Source organism: Plectropomus leopardus, chromosome 18 (genome assembly GCF_008729295.1).
Source record: "Plectropomus leopardus isolate mb chromosome 18, YSFRI_Pleo_2.0, whole genome shotgun sequence".
In the NCBI taxonomy this organism is placed as follows: domain Eukaryota; kingdom Metazoa; phylum Chordata; class Actinopteri; order Perciformes; family Serranidae; genus Plectropomus; species Plectropomus leopardus.
In genome coordinates, this window is record NC_056480.1 from 16,381,789 (window position 1) to 16,397,914 (window position 16,126).

General features: G+C 39.1%; 2 protein-coding genes across 10 annotated transcripts in view; one reads left to right on the top strand and one right to left on the bottom strand.

Annotated features, from left to right (window-relative positions):
• Nucleotides 1–379, bottom strand: part of LOC121957634 (cytoplasmic dynein 1 intermediate chain 1) — a 65,769-nt gene extending 65,390 nt beyond the window's left edge. For all 9 annotated transcript variants that reach the window (XM_042506326.1, XM_042506333.1, XM_042506328.1 and 6 more), the window contains exon 1: nt 145–379. The gene's annotated coding sequence lies outside the window, so the exon portion shown is untranslated. The remainder of the gene's footprint in view (nt 1–144) is intronic.
• Nucleotides 380–2,212: 1,833 nt separating this feature from the next.
• On the top strand, nt 2,213–13,928 carry pdk4 (pyruvate dehydrogenase kinase, isozyme 4). The gene is made up of 11 exons (XM_042506304.1): nt 2,213–2,573; nt 3,841–3,982; nt 6,026–6,097; nt 7,339–7,523; nt 7,881–7,970; nt 8,283–8,360; nt 10,131–10,207; nt 10,297–10,395; nt 10,704–10,817; nt 11,162–11,275; nt 12,175–13,928. Exons 1-11 carry the CDS (start codon nt 2,456–2,458, stop codon nt 12,316–12,318), a joined length of 1,233 nt encoding a protein of 410 aa, XP_042362238.1. The 5' UTR covers nt 2,213–2,455; the 3' UTR covers nt 12,319–13,928.
• The last annotated feature ends 2,198 nt before the right edge of the window (nt 13,929–16,126 follow it).

The following is a 16,126-nucleotide window of genomic DNA, read 5'->3' on the forward strand; positions in this document are numbered from 1 at the left end:
TTTGACAGCATTTGTACTCACGTCAGTGCGTTAAAGGCCTTGACATAAGTATTGTGGTGCATTTTAGTCACGAATAGCTTCCAAAAAGAGTGATTATTTTATCGCCAGTAACATTAAAATGTGGTGTTGTTGTTTCACTCGTACCTTGTCCACTCGTACTGATAATGATGTGTCACCCGGCAAAGATGCTGTCTCACTGCTGCACCCCGAAAGAAGAAAAAAAATCAACACATCCTCCACCTAAATCACAGAGTCGAGGCCTCTCGGGAACCACCGAATAGGTCGTTTAAACCTTTTCGCGTGGCTATTGATGACACCGGCAAAAACAAAGCATTTCAGCGGCCGATGACCCAGATAACACATAAAGCAGGTGCACCGCACACCGATACATCCCTAGGAGGAGTAGGATGATGTTGAGGAGGAGGAGGAGGAGGAGGAGAGGAAATCCCACCTCCTTTGACACGCACCGTCATTGTCTCATGGCTTTTGCAACGCCGCCATCTTCTGGACATTTGGAGAAGTGCGTTTAAGTAACTTAGCAAAAATTAACAAACAAATAACCGTGGACACTTGCCAGATGTTACTGTTATTTAAAAGACCTTCTGTGATTTTTTTTTTTAAACAATTAACTCTAAAGATGCTCCTGGTTTGTTCGCTTGTTGAGTTTCAGTCAACATGCTAGTAGCTAAAAACTTCAGCAGCAGCCGCAAACTGCTGGTCAAAATCTGTCTAATGACGACACATGCGGTTTAAAAATGTCCCTTTGTAAGCTGACTACTTTCGTTAAGTGTTCAAAAACTTAAAATGATCAAGTATTTCGGGTAGCTCGTCGGTGGATGATGCTGTAACGTTGAAAAAAAGATTTTATTATTTTGCAGCACCATTTGAATCCAGCGTTTACAAACAACTCCCGCCCTCTGTGTTTCGTCTCCTTCTTCCGCTTCCGCTTCTTCTACTTCTTCTTCTACGTCTTCTTCCGGGTTTCGCGGCAGGCTGCTCATTACTGCCATCACCTGGTCTCAGTGCTGCTGCCACTATCGATTGATGTGCGTCCATACAAAACTCTCCCTTTGCTTTTCAATGTTTAACCCTTTGAGACCTAAGAAAAAACTTGAGAAGAGATGAATGAATTAATTTTTTTTAAAAAAAAAAACACGGCAAACCAAAAGGAGAAAAAGGAGAAATCGAACAAAAAAGGCGAACAAGATTAGAAAAAAAGTGATTCCTTAAGACTTCTATAGCCTATTTTTATATTTTTGCTCATCTCTGTGATTCTGTGCCCCAAAACTTTCGCCAGTATGTTTTTTCCCCTTATTGTCCTTTTTACTGCCTGAGCTTTTTTTGGACTGTAGGTGATACGCTGAAAATTATTATCTCTCTGTATTAATTTAAATTACGTATTTCTGCCTTTTACAGCTTCTATACAATTATTACCTTTCCTTTTGATTTTACCATCTCTTTTTTATTACCCAGAGTTTGCTGAATTGCCATTATTCTGATTCAAATATTCATCACTCTCCACTCTTCACCCCTGTCTAGTGTCCGCACCAGTCACTGATGCATGAACATTTTTTTTTTGTTGTTTGGGTTTTTTTTCGGTGGGGTTTTGTTTTTACATAACACTAGATAATGGTCACTAACCATGGACTTTCCAGTCACATATTGGAGCAATAATATTTGAAAGCAATGTAAGATCAAGTATAGACTCCTTCCCGCATTAACATACATCCTTGCCCTCCTTTGATTTTCTTTTTCCTTAAATTACTTACAATGATGTGACAATATTATCATGTAACCCCTTTGTAATCACCAACATTTTAATTAGTAAATGTTATTTAATTACATATTTTTTTCTCTGCAACTGATTACAATTACATTTATTATGTTAGCCTAATTTAATTAATGTACTCCCAAATACTAATTATTTTAGATAATTCATCTTTCTTACCTGTACGCCTTGTGTGTTAAGAAGTGTTTTGTTTGCTTGTTTGTTGTTTTTGTAGTTATAAATCCCATGCCTTGATTTTTTTGTAAATAAATTATCATTAGTATCAGATAAAAACAACCACTTATTCATTCCTTTGCATCAACACTTCCTCCAGCACATCCTGCGGTGCCAGGAAAATCTCGGCGCTCATTGGTCGCTTTCGACGTCAATCCCTCCTCCGCCCCGCCCAACAACACCAGTCTCCGCTCGCTGTTGAAGTTGCAGTTGAAGGACACTCCACAACAGTTTGCCGAGATGCGAGAGAGCTGCGCAAGAAAAACACCGATGGGGAACTCATAACCAGCATCTCTCTGAATATGTCTGTGTAACCAAGGATTTTGTTGTTGTTGCACGTCGCCAAGCTTTAGCTTTGCTAGCCAACGGTCGTCAAACTGGAGCGAGCTGAAGACAGAAAGGGCAGTTTGTCCCCGATACACTTACAGCTGGGGTCTGTGCAGGACAGAAAAAATGAAGTTCGCTCAGTTTTTGCTGAAAAGTAGCTCCATCGCTGGGATACCGAAACATGTGGAGAGGTTTGCCAAGTTTTCCCCCTCTCCCTTGTCGATGAAGCAGTTCATTGACTTTGGTAAGTGTCTCGAGAATGATTGATTTTGGCACTATATGTTAACTGAAAGGCCACTTTCACACACTCACATGGCAGTTGCGCAACGTATGTTAAAGTCTTTGACTGTGGAGACAGCTGGTCACAAAGGCTGCAACTAACGACTGTTTTCATTATGGATCAATCTGTTGATTGTATTCTCGACTAATCGATTAGTTGTTTTGGCTAGAAAATGTCAAACAATACTGAACAAAAAGTCGATTAGTGTTTCCCAAAGCACAAGATGATGTCTCCATAATTCTTGTTTTGTCCACTACGCAAAGATACTCAGTTTGGGAAGTAAAGATAATGGAAAATATTCACATTGAACACGGTTCACTTTAACCGATTAATTGATTATCAAATTAGTTGTTGATTATTTAATAGTAGATAACTAAGTGTTTGATAGTTGCAGGTTTATGCAAAATTGCAGCTATTACTAGATAAGTACACATGCAGACATGTAACTGCAGGTTCTGATGTTTATTAAGTTATATCGCGTCTCTTGGGGTGTAAAGAAAATAGAAAAAAAATCACATACAAAAAGCCTGAATCAGAGAATTTTGACCAATTCAGTGATTGTAAAATTAGTTGGTGAAGAAATTAATGGTCAACAACTATTAAGTACACATGCAGATGTGTAACTGCAGGTTTTTATGTTTCTTAAGTTATATAGTGTCTCTTAGAGAGTAAAGAAAATAAAATTTATTCACATTTAAAAAGTCAGAATCCAAGCATTTTGACCTTTTTCTTTAAAAAAATACTTTAATTGATTCATTGATTATCAAATTAGTTAACAATAAATTTAATGGTCAACAACTAAACAGGTAAGCGATTGATCGTCGCAGCTCTATGACAACAGCAGCTATTACTTGTGCAGTACACATGCAGATATGCAACTACAGGTTCTGATCTTTGTTAAGTCTTTTATTGTGTTTGAGGACGAGTGTTATTATGGACACAATTGAATCCTGCAATGACCCACGGAAGAAACAAAAAAAGCTGATGTGGTTGATCTCTGCATTGACATAATCTCTCACATTACTGCGGCCTCAGCACAAACAGCAGATACCTTGCACAACAGGTTCCTCCTCTAAGGAAAGACCATGTACCAAAAAAAAAAAATCCTGGACAGATTTCCTCCAAATATTAAAAGTTTAGGAAAGGCTGTTTTTTTGACAGGATGGAGTCAAAAGTTAGATGCTGGCTCAGTATTTTTTTTTCCCGTCTCTGTCTCCTCATGTGACCGCAGGCTCGGCCAATGCATGTGAGAAGACCTCCTTTGTGTTCCTGCGGCAGGAGCTTCCTGTCAGATTGGCCAACATCATGAAGGAAATCGATTTCCTCCCTGACAAGCTCCTCGGCACTCCATCCTTAAAGCTCCTCATCAGCTGGTAGGATCTCGAGACTGCACTGCATATGTTTCTATACAAAATGTTATACTAAAATCAGTGTTACCAATCTGTGGCAATAACTAAATAAAAAAGTCTTACTGCACCTCTGCAAAAAAATCAGAGCAAGAGAGAAGAAAGGAACGTGAGTATTTCTGTTGTCTTTGCTGCTGGGTTCCAGAGTTATACAAGGTCATACAGGGACTGGATCAGCAGGGGGTAATTAAATGAAAACTGTAGTGTCTGGGTTATTTAAGTCCTCTCCCTTGTGTCTCAAAGCATACTCCCTTTTTATTTCAGCCTTTGAATTTGAAACTCTAGTGTTCAAGTAGTCACTGGCTTACAGCTGGAATCTGATGAAAACACTGATGTTGTCAGAGGTCATGTGAGGTTTTGCAACTGTCTCTACTGTTTAAACATTCATCAAATCCTCCCTCAGCCCGCTGTGAGGGAAGAGCGCTCGCTGGCGAGATGCCATTAATCTTGGAGCGTACTTTATTTGAACTGGCTAGGCTAACTCACTTGTTGTTGTAATGTTGGTGTGTTTTTCCTATAGATTCTGTATAAATTGCAATTTTATGTTGTAAAATAATTAACAATTGACAATTGCAGCATTTGTTTATGATTACTAGTCTCACATAGCAGGGTTCTCTTGGATCCTTGAAAAATCTTAAAAGGCATTTAAACACATTTGAACACACTTGATCATATTTTTTGTTTAAAACCAAGTTCCTGGTCTTACATGCATCATTTTGGGTATCCAGGCAGTAACATCTCACATGCTGAGTAAAAAAAAAACACAAGAGATTATCATAATATATTATATTGATCTTCAATGTGTGCCGCTCTTTTTTTTCCCCCAAGAATTGATGTAGATAATCAAACTTTTTTTTAAATGGTCGAAAAAGTAATGTTTTATGTTATAATAAACATTTGGGCAAAATGGGCCTTCTTCAGTTTTGGTTATTGTAAAATTGTTCTTAAATTTAAATCCAAATGCCAATAAAAATGTTTTACAAAATCTTAAATCTAACTTGCCTTAAGCTGCTGGGACCTTGCACAGGTAGAGTAATACCAGTATTTATGAATCTGTTTGCACACGCCCATTTCAAGGTACAATTTGTAGAGAGTGAAAGGTCATAAACATGGAGGGTGCAGCCAAGTGTTTATATAGGATAATTATGTCTGTTGTATGTCTTCGGCTGTAACTACAATAGCTGTAATCATTTTCACTTGTTTTTCCAACATAGCAGCTACTTCCAGATAGGATCATGTTAAAAAGACACAGTATTCTGCCACAGACTTCACCCAAGCATTTTAAATATGTTTTGCGCACAAGTCAGGTTAAGACATGTTAATAAAAAGGTTTTTACCCCACCCCCACTCTTCTCAAAAGAGCCACAGTAGTGTCTATATTTGGCTGTGTGTGTCCTGCACTGTGGCTTTCTCTTCTCTCTACCACAGGGATCTTTGGTTTTCCAACAAAAAAAGTTGATCCGTCCCTTGTTAATGTTGTCGACGTGGACAGAGAAGTCGTGCCTTGATATTTCCTAGCAAGCTTGTGAAAACATAGGTCGTAAAATAGTCTATTTCAGGATGTACATCTGTTTTCATGATGGGACTTTATCCAAAATGTGAGCGCTGAAGGTCAGTTGAGGGACAAATGGAGCCTGTAGAAATCATAGCCAACTGCTCTGCTGCTCACCCTTCACCCAGTTTCTCTGCTGAGACTCACAGAGCTCAGCACTTCAGTTTTCGGCATCCACTGGCCTACAGATAAAGTCTGTGATAAGAGGACAGTGTAATTCTTATCATGTGGACATTCTCTATGCCCAGTTACACAGTTGTTAAAAGACCTTTCTCATTCAAGAGACGTTCACTGCTTGCTTGCTTCGTAGTTTTTACTGCTTTTACATAAATGTTATCACCAGATAGATGTTTTTTTCATAATTCTGGGTCTTTTTTTCAACTGATAACCGGCAAATTAACCAGAGTTGAATGTCTTTCTGTATTTTCTTTCAAAATCCATCCTTTTGTGTCCACCAGGTATTCACAGAGTTTGATGGAGATTGTAGATTTTTTAGAAAAGGATCCAGATGATAAGGATGTCCTGTCAAAGTAAGTATTGTACAGACACTTACCAGTACATACATTCTACCTGTGTGTACCCTAAGAATGTCTCTGTCTAGTTGTTTTGGAGCTGTTACCAAACCAGTTTGTTAATTCTCCAGTAACTGCCAACACTAATCCAGTAATCCTGTAAACATTTGTTAACTGCCTATTTTCAACCTCACACTGCAAAGATAGGATCAGTCCAAAGTGTGATCACACTCACGTACCTTGTTGTTCGGCTCCATGTGAAGTCCAGTATGTAGGATTTAGGGGGATCTATTGGCAGAAATGGAATGTTATAGTCATAGTTATGTTTTCATTTGTGTACCTGAAGTGAAGATTTTTTGTTTTTCTGACCTTTGAATGAGCCCTTCTTATCTACATAGGGAGTGGGTCCTCTTCCACTTAGCCCACCTCACTGGGACCAGAAGAGGCCTTTTGTATTTTTACATTACAAGAAGCAGGGTCTGGCGCCCGTCCACATGTCCCCAAGGATTTGAATGTCCTGGACAAATGGGAGAAATTCTGGTCAAATGTTACCTGTAAACAAACCACATACTTGTGTCAGCTGTGCACTCCAGATCAGTCTGGAGATCTCGCCACCTAAAAGATCAATAAACACCTGCTATCTTCCTATAATTAAACAGTAAACACACAATTTATATTGTAATATTCCCTACAACTGACATACAATATCACCAACAGCAAGTAGGGTGTTTGATGTTGTTGAATAATGGTCATTTACCCCGAAACAAGTAAGTAAGTTGGACTTCAGTAGATTTTCCCAGTCAAAAAAATGTAATTGCTGGATAATGGAAACCCCTGACCTCAAGGCAATCAGAGGTTCTCTGCATGCTTAGAAAGGGAGGGCTGATAGGTGGGGTATTCAGCCTTCATCCTCACGGATAAACAAAACTACATGCTACACACTGCACCTTTAAGTAAATGCTCTCCTGCTTCACTGAGACATGGTCCACCCAAAAGAGGAACCTGTTCATGCAGCCACATAACGTCATTCTTTCAACATGGAGCAGTCAACCTGTTTACTCAGCACATACAGTTTTTCATTAATTGCTACATGGATGTAGACTCTTTATCAGGTACCATAAGTGACAACTCAATTATACTGCTTTTGACCACCGTTGTGTGCCCCAAACCATTCACACTGCTATGTATATATCCTGATAAACCTGCTGTACTACCCACCTTCATATACTCACATGTCCATCATGTCTTTGCCCTCCCAGCTTTACACAGACTCTGGTCAACGTCCGTAATCGGCACAACAATGTCGTGCCCACCATGGCTCAGGGTGTGGTGGAGTACAAGGAGGCCTTTGGCGTGGACCCCGTCACGAACCAGAACGTTCAGTACTTCCTGGACCGCTTCTACATGAGCCGCATCTCCACACGCATGCTCATGAACCAGCACAGTCAGTATAGCACTCGGTGATTGACTGTGAGTTAATCAACACAGTTGCTCACACTCGAAGCTCATGCAAAAAGAACAGAGCCAAAACACTCATGATGTTTTAGAGCTAGCCTTTAGAACTTACTGTACATTTTGTACTTTTTTTTTGTCTGATCTAATTTTTAAGATTCAACGCTGTACAAAAGTACCGCATAGTCAATACAGCAGTTTTACTGCACCAAATGATACAAGAGTGTATATGTGGAAATTACTCAACTTTATAATAAAGTAAATTTTCACAAATGTACAACATCTATGGATAAGAATTGGGTCGACACATATTTTGAGTCATGCATATTTTTTGCTTTGTTGCCTATAGCATTGATCTTCAATGGCAGCGTGAACCCAGCCCACCCCAAACATATCGGCAGCATTGACCCCACATGTGATGTTGTGGAGGTTGTTAAAGGTAATGAATGATCTTCCTCAGCTCAAATATGTGTCTTTACACACACACTCTGGATTTGTTATCTATTGTCCACCACTCTGTGTTTGTACAGACTCATGACTGCTTGACCTTTAATCATCTGGTATTTTTAGAGTCAATATATAGAGGGGAAAGTGAAAACATGTCATCATGATGTGCATGCCTATAATAGATCCACATTTCCAATATTGTGCAAACTGGCTCACTGTAAACATAATGTCCTCTAGTATTGTTCTTCATTTCTCACAGTGAGAAGTACCAACAGATGTCTTTTCCTTTTGTTTCACCTTCTAGATGCATATGAGACTGCGAAGATGCTGTGTGAGCAGTATTACCTGACCTCTCCTGATATGGAGATCACAGAAGTTAATTGTAAGTCTTACAAAAAACTATTTTCTTTTTTATCCACATTTTTTAATTACTCTTGCCTATACTGGATCTTTCTTATTTTCACCCTGGATATTTTCTGCTCTAGATATTTTGTATGAGAGGATAGTTGTATTGGTTTGCTCTTAAAATTGAACTAAACCCTCTAGGATTGACCTTTGTTAGTTTAAGTAAAGCCCTGAGTCTGTGCCCTGGGAGCTTGGCCTTCCAAGAACAAGAGTCAGACATTCCTCAGAAAAAAACATTATCTACAGATAATGTGACAACCAAAATGGACACAGGCCAAGAAAAGGTTTTTTGTTTTTATTTTTTCTCATGCGCATTCTTATTACTCATACATCTGGGGTTGGATAACATTAAAAATCACGAGTAGTGTGATTAATGTACATGCATAATATAGTAAAGTCAAAACCTAGTATATGGCTGGATCATGAATGAAATGCTAGATGGTTTTTATTTTGAAACAGGAAGTGGCAGCAGGAGCTGCTTTCTCTTGAGCTGTACCCACTGATCATTTAACACAACTCTCCTCTCTGCAGCTGTGGATGCACGTTACTGTGTGACTGGTGGAGGCTGCACAGCCATCGACCACAATCAGAGCCAAGTTCTCTAGATAACAATAAAATGTTTTATGGATGCCAAACCAATAATTGGTCAGCCTCTACTTATGGGTTGATACTAAAGTGGCACCACCTGTTCTGACGTCTTACTTCCACGTCCTCCCCATAATGGTGGTGAAACCTACTGGGGCATTGTAACACATAATCATTAACCTTACAAATATGATTTTAAGCCTTGTGTATCATACAGACACAGCTGTTCCTCAAACAAATTGATATCCTCTCTTTTCTCCGTCCAAAACTGCCATTTGGACCACATCTGGCTAGTCAGCTATCCAGCTTGCTAATTCCAACATGCTATAATGCTAACGTTACAGTGGTTACAGAAAATGAGTCAAACAAAGTTGTCACTCATCTGACAATAGCAATGTGCTTGTTAAAATTTAGTTAGCTAACAAGCTAACTGGTAGCTCACTAGTTAGCTTGTTAATTCCTCCATGCTACATTGGTTACAGAAAATCATGAACACAGTAATACAACACTGTCAGCATCCACAGCTTTGTCATAGGCTATTTGTTTTGAAAGAGCAACAGCCAATGGGGAAACACCAACACTTATGTCATCACTCACTCCGACCAATGGTGTAACTTCATCACTCACTCACTCACTCACTCATGGACAGATTTTGCATTCAAAGGGCTGGCCTTGCATGCTTTGGTCCAGCCAAAAAAGCTAATATACTGTATACATTAGTAGAATAAATGTGGTAGTTATTGCTACAATATGTTCTTTAATCAAATCCATGTACCTAATCCCTGTTGCAGAATATCATTTTGAACATGTAACAGGGCTTTGAATACAAACTATGCATACTTGGCCAGCTTGTTCTTGGCAGATATGTTCTAGATGATAGAAATCAAAATGATTAATGGAGTTGTCTTTTTCCTGGTTTAATTTGGCAAGATTGGCTCTACTGTTTTTTTTTCACTGATGCTGAAAAGGTTTATCTTGTCAGGTCAGAATTAATATGTGATTTTGTAGAGCACACAGTTTTCTTAGAGATCTGCATTCACTCACTGGGGTACTTTTCATTCAGGGTGTCAGCTCTAGATTTGTTATAATTTTAACATATTTCCACACATAGGAAAAATGTCTTTTTTTTCACACTTGATTAATATTATCCAAATTTTCACAGCCAAAAATCCAGACCAGCCCCTCCACATTGTCTATGTGCCATCCCATCTCTACCATATGCTGTTTGAGCTTTTCAAGGTACAGTACCCAACAGGCCTGAAAATCAGACATGTATTATTTGTCACCACTTGTCTGCTAACTCCTTTTCTAATCCGCTTCTTTGTCAGAATGCCATGAGAGCTACAGTAGAGACCCATGAGACAAGCCCAACATTGCCCCCGATCAAAGTCCAAGTCTCACTGGGAACTGAGGACCTCACTATAAAGGTAGATTAGAGCACTGAGACTGGCCATGAGTTTGACACTTTTATGCACCCAGAAGCAAGGAGAGACCAGTGTTATGATTATCCTAACAGCCAGGTGTTGTGCCATGCACTGCCATCAACTATACTGTATGCATGGCATGTGGACCTTGTTAGTTTATAAACAAAATTAACCCCAATGACTTAATTCACAAAGCATGACACTGTTTAGATTCCATTCAAATGGCAAATGCTGAAGAGCTGATGAGTTCACTGCTGCTAGAACAATGTGAGGACCCTTGTAGATCTAACATTGCTCCTCTTTATTTTTAGATGTCTGACAGAGGAGGTGGAGTCCCTCTTAGGAAGATCGAGCGCCTGTTCAGCTACATGTACTCCACGGCTCCCAGTCCAGTCCATGTAGACAACGCTCGCAATGCACCACTGGTGAGACTAAACCTGCTGTCAGGGTTGATGAGTGTCTTCGTCAGTACACAGTACACTACAAGACTACAAGCTTGCTTTTACATTTTAAACTGGGATTAAAGTCAACTTAATGGTAAATCTCTTAGACTCACACAACTGAGCATGGTTGCAAATTAGCTTATTACAAAGAGGAATGCAGTCAGCAACATCACACTGGATTAAAATGTAACCACAAGAGAAACAGAAGACCTGTTTGCAGCACAAATCCGCCACAGTATCCACTATATGTTTTAAATGTTGTAATGTTTCAGCAGCTGATCCAGATGTACTAATGTGTATTGATATTGTAACCTTGTTTTCTGCAGGCTGGATTTGGCTATGGCCTACCCATTTCCCGTCTGTATGCCAAGTATTTCCAGGGAGACCTGCAGCTCTACTCTATGGAGGGCTACGGCACTTCAGCTGTCATATACTTGAAGGTGAGAACTACACTACCTCACACACACTGACAAAAATAACATTGAAAGCCAAGTAGGTATAGAGTTCACATATAACAGTCAACTACACATACTGTATTGACTGAGTGGTGGCAGATGTAGCGCAACTATGAAATGCAGGCAAAGCATAACCATTGTCTCTACTTAAAGGGACAGTTCACCACAATATCCAAAAATAAACATTTTTCCTCTTATCTGTAGTGTTATTTATCAATGTTTTGGTGTGAGCTACAGATTGTTGGAGATATCGGCTATAGAGATGTCTGCCTTCTCTCCAATATAATGGAAGACTAGATGGCACTCAGTTTGTGCTGTTCAAAATGCCCAAAAAAAAGAATGAAAAACTCAACAACAATGTCTCTTTTCACTACTTGTTTAGTCAAGATAATCCACAGACCTTTTTGTGAGCAGTTTCATGTAGGGACTATTTTCATTTTCTCCAACCATATCACCACTGAGCAGAAAGAAGAAGGAAGGAAGAATGCATTTTCTTATGGACGAGAAGCTCGTAATCGTGACAGCACAAGATATAAGTGTTGCACTGTAAAGTTAGCGAGCTCAGTGGTGCTAGGTGAGCTAGCATACACATGCTCCCCTCTGTGTGGTGATATGGTTGAAGGGTAAAGTTCAGAACAGCTATTTCCAACATTCGGCAACAGCTAAACTGATAAATAGCGCTACAGGTAAGAGAAAAATAATATGTATTTTTGATTTGGGGGTAAAATGTCCCTTCAAGCAGTGGACAGAATTTTAATCAAGGACAACAGGAACTTTGTAGGAAAGCCTAATGAGAAATGACCTGGCTCTTTCTCTCATTCATGCTTGCATATCTGTGTTATAAGGATGCAGACTATTAAGTTCCCCTCTGCTCTGTGTCACAGGCCTTGTCCTCAGAGTCAGTGGAAAGACTTCCTGTTTTCAACAAGTCGGCCTTACGGCATTACCAGACAAGCATAGAAGCTGACGACTGGTGCATGCCCAGCAAGGATCCAAAGAAACTGGGCAATTCCAAGAGGACTGTGTGATGGTGGACTGAGGGAGGACACTCTAAAATAGTTTGAAAAAAGAAAAAAGAAAAGAATCCATGTTGGAAGAAATGGATAAGCTTGTACTGTAAGTGGGAGAAGGCACCAGAGGCTTTCAGCATGCTGCTGGACCTGGACCTGCGTATGTGGATTCCTTTGTTAAACGGAGGAAAATGCACATTGTTTTTGACAAGAACCAGATTAATGCACAGAAGTAACTGAGCTGAACTATTCCTACCAGTCTCTAAGCAATTTAATTTCATTTTACTACACAATGATTACAGGCTGCTAATGGCAATGGAACAAGTCAAGTATTAATCTCCTTTTGCCTCACTCATTACACTCACTTTTTTTAGTTATAATAACATGGTTACACTTTAAAGTAAGCATGCTGTTTGTGTTAATGTAAGAGTATTTTGTTTGACAATCTTAAGACTGGCCAATGGTCTTTGGTCAGTTCAATAATGTTGTTTTTAGGTTAAATGTGTATCAATGCCTCGAAATCCCAAGACAGAACCAACTGCAGCAGGGCCACTTAAGTTAAACAGAATAGGAACGTGTTCAACACAGCATAAACACAAGAGGAACAAAGTCTGTTCCTCCTCTTTTGTTCATGTAGGCATTTTAGTCCTTTAGTACATGCAGCATTGCTTCACAAACAACTTCTGCATTTTATTGCAGTTTAGTTTTTTTACGACAGCATTTCAGCTACAAGAAGAATTTGCACTGGTTATGCGTGGCCTAAAATTATATTTTTGTTTTGATGACGTCAGTGTAAAATTTCAGTGTTTCAGCTTCTTAAATATGAGATGGCAATGAAATGAGATGTTTTTAATGTATGTCAGTAAGCTACCTACCTTAGCTTTCAACCCATACAAGCTGAGCTCATTTGTAGAGTTGGATTATTGTGGATTATTATTGATGGCTGTTTCATAGAGCAAAAAATGACAGTGTGCCTTTATGGAGAAGATTAGCTAAAAGAAAGCATTGTGACATATTTAAAGTTCAGATGTATGATTGAACTGTGATTAATTATATTTTAATTGTAAAATGGAGAGGGGAACCATCACAATAGTAACTCTCCCCTGTTGAAACTGGTGTGCGGTTAATTGTTGTAGGAGCTAAAACACAGTTTAAAAACTTTTTCCAAGAAAGTTTTCAGTGTTTAAGAATAACTGTGTAGAACAGCAGAGCCATTTGATAAAATTCACCCTAAGTGTTTTGTAACGATGCATGTGTTATATATTTAAGTGACCTACTTTAGAGGGTGTGGAGGTCTATGGTAAATTTTAACGCTATAGTAGTGATCTAACAGATATTGCCTTATCTGAATCTAGTTCATATGTTCCAGGTTTTCATTACAAACCAGTCATATTTCAGTACACTGTAGTTCTTGTCGCATTTAGACATGCCTTCAGATCTTGTCGATTCAAATCTGAACTCACTCATCTTAGATTTTTATGATTTGTGAACTGTCTGGGCCCTAAAAGATATGTTTGCATTTTATACTGTATAACCTTCACTCTCAAAGGCCATGTGTGACTGTACTGAAGGTGTGGTTCGCCACTAAAAGGACCAGTGAATGTAGAAAATAAAAATATCACACAACATGTCATTGCTTGTGCCTTTTGCAGCTCATCGTGTGTTTATTAACTGAACCCTGAATTTCAATTAGGAAACGAAGCTGTGTAAAGCGGGTTAAGGACATGATAGCATGTGCCACTGCTCTCTGTAACATCTCTGGAAGTTGTTGTCTCCCTCATTGTCCCTGCTGACTCCCTCCTCTCTCCCCACAGCTTGTTTTAGGAAATTTCGCTCTATTTGTCTGTCACCATTGCAGACACAGTCCACTGGGTTTTCTTGGCCAGCTGCCAATAGGGGTTTGAGAACTGGCTGTACTGCTCTGTTGCGCCCCTTCATTAGTGTGCCCACATGTCGTGCTCTGTTATGGTCCTGTAACTTCTCTCCACTTGTCTCTCTCAGGTCTGTTTTCCAGGTCATTCAGGCACAATTGGCATGGCAGCAATACAAATACAGCCTTATATAAGCCAGTTGTCAAAGATAACAGAATAAAAAAATAGATCACTGCAATGTCAGAACTGCTGCAGCATCAAGTTTAGTTAAATCTGAAACCCATTTTCCTCTTCCCATTGTTACAATGCATGATTTAAGAATATAATCTCTCTCTGCCTGACTTTTACTAGTCTATTTTAAGGGCTCAGGGAGTCACGTCTGACCCTGTAGTCATCCAGACAATGTTCCCTCTCCAGGAGAAGTCTGCTCAACCACACCTGTTTATGTGTATGATCTATGGACTGCCATAAGGTTCATAATGATTACACCAACAGCACACCACAGGTACAAACAGCTGTTGTAAGAGGGTGAGGTCACTGATCCTAGTAAGGGGGTGGGTTTTATGTCAACAGTGAGCAGTGGGGGAGACATAAAAAACAGGGTTTTGGGGCCTCCACCAGAAAATTTTGAGCATCAGACCCTTAATTTTCTGCATTCTGGTGATATTGTTTTTTTATGCAACAATTTGTGCCTTTTCTGCATCGATTTATGGTGTAAATGTATTTAATTTTGCCAAAAAAAAGTCATTTTATGTTTTTATTCGGGGGGACAAATATACATGTTCTATATATTGATATTGCCCCCCCCCCCTCCACATCCCACTTGAATTCTACATTTATAGATTAAAGTGGCATTAAATTATTTGCCATTTATATATATATGACACTGACCCCATGTACTGGGGTGGTTCAAAGAATGTGGAAACTGGAAATATTTCTAAATAAAGTGCACCAAAAGACATTCCCATAACCATTCTTTGACATGTTTGCAAGACAAACCATCCAAACTATATGTGTGCAGTGATTGGAGATGAAGAAAAAGCTTACTTTCCTTTCCCTCTTTAAAATAACAGTAACAACAACAACACTGAACAACAGCTTAGCAACTCCTCTCTCTCTCAAGGCCTCAGTCTTGCACGCTACCTCTCTATTGTACTAGTTCCCAACCTGTGTGTCCCAACCCCCACTAGTGATCGCCAAAGCCTTAAAGGCCTTTTTTTTTATTTAAAGGGGTGTTATAAAACTTTGAATATACATGTAGTAGGTTAAATATTAACATTTCATTCATTTCTCTGAAAAAAATGAATGAAATTGTTATCATTTAAATTTAGATTATTATCCTAGACAGGGTAAGGGCACAAAGACCTGAATACAAGCTATGTAAGCCTCCACTGCCCAACAGCCTCATCCAGCATCAGAAAAGTGTGCAGTTAAAACAACCAAAGAGTTAACACATCAAAAGCCAGGAGTCAGGAAGAACAAAACATTGACGTTGGTTAGCATGGTTGTTCAAAAAAATTACAAACACTGCAGGCAGAAAATTATATAAGTTACTGAAAATATCAATACCCATCTTTGATGCAATATTCACAGGACATATTCTGCTCAAAATTGATCCAAATCATTCATATCGGTTGTTTTGTATTATTATGTATTGAACATAAAATGAAATAGCGATAAAATCAGTCAGTCAGGGGTCGTCAGTTTACTCAATGACAGAAATTGGGCCCCTTAAGGAAAACGGTTGAGATCCACTGCTCTGTACACTGGCATTATATCCCTATGTCAAATTACATGAAACACCTGGATAAAATATACTGACGACTTTTCAAAGTGGTTTAGTGGTTTTCTGTTTGGGGGGACCAACCTTACAAAAGTCAGAATGGAAACCAGGTCAAATATAACATCCTTCCTTCTGTGCAGTGCTACAGTTGATGGGAAATCTTTTTGTTACA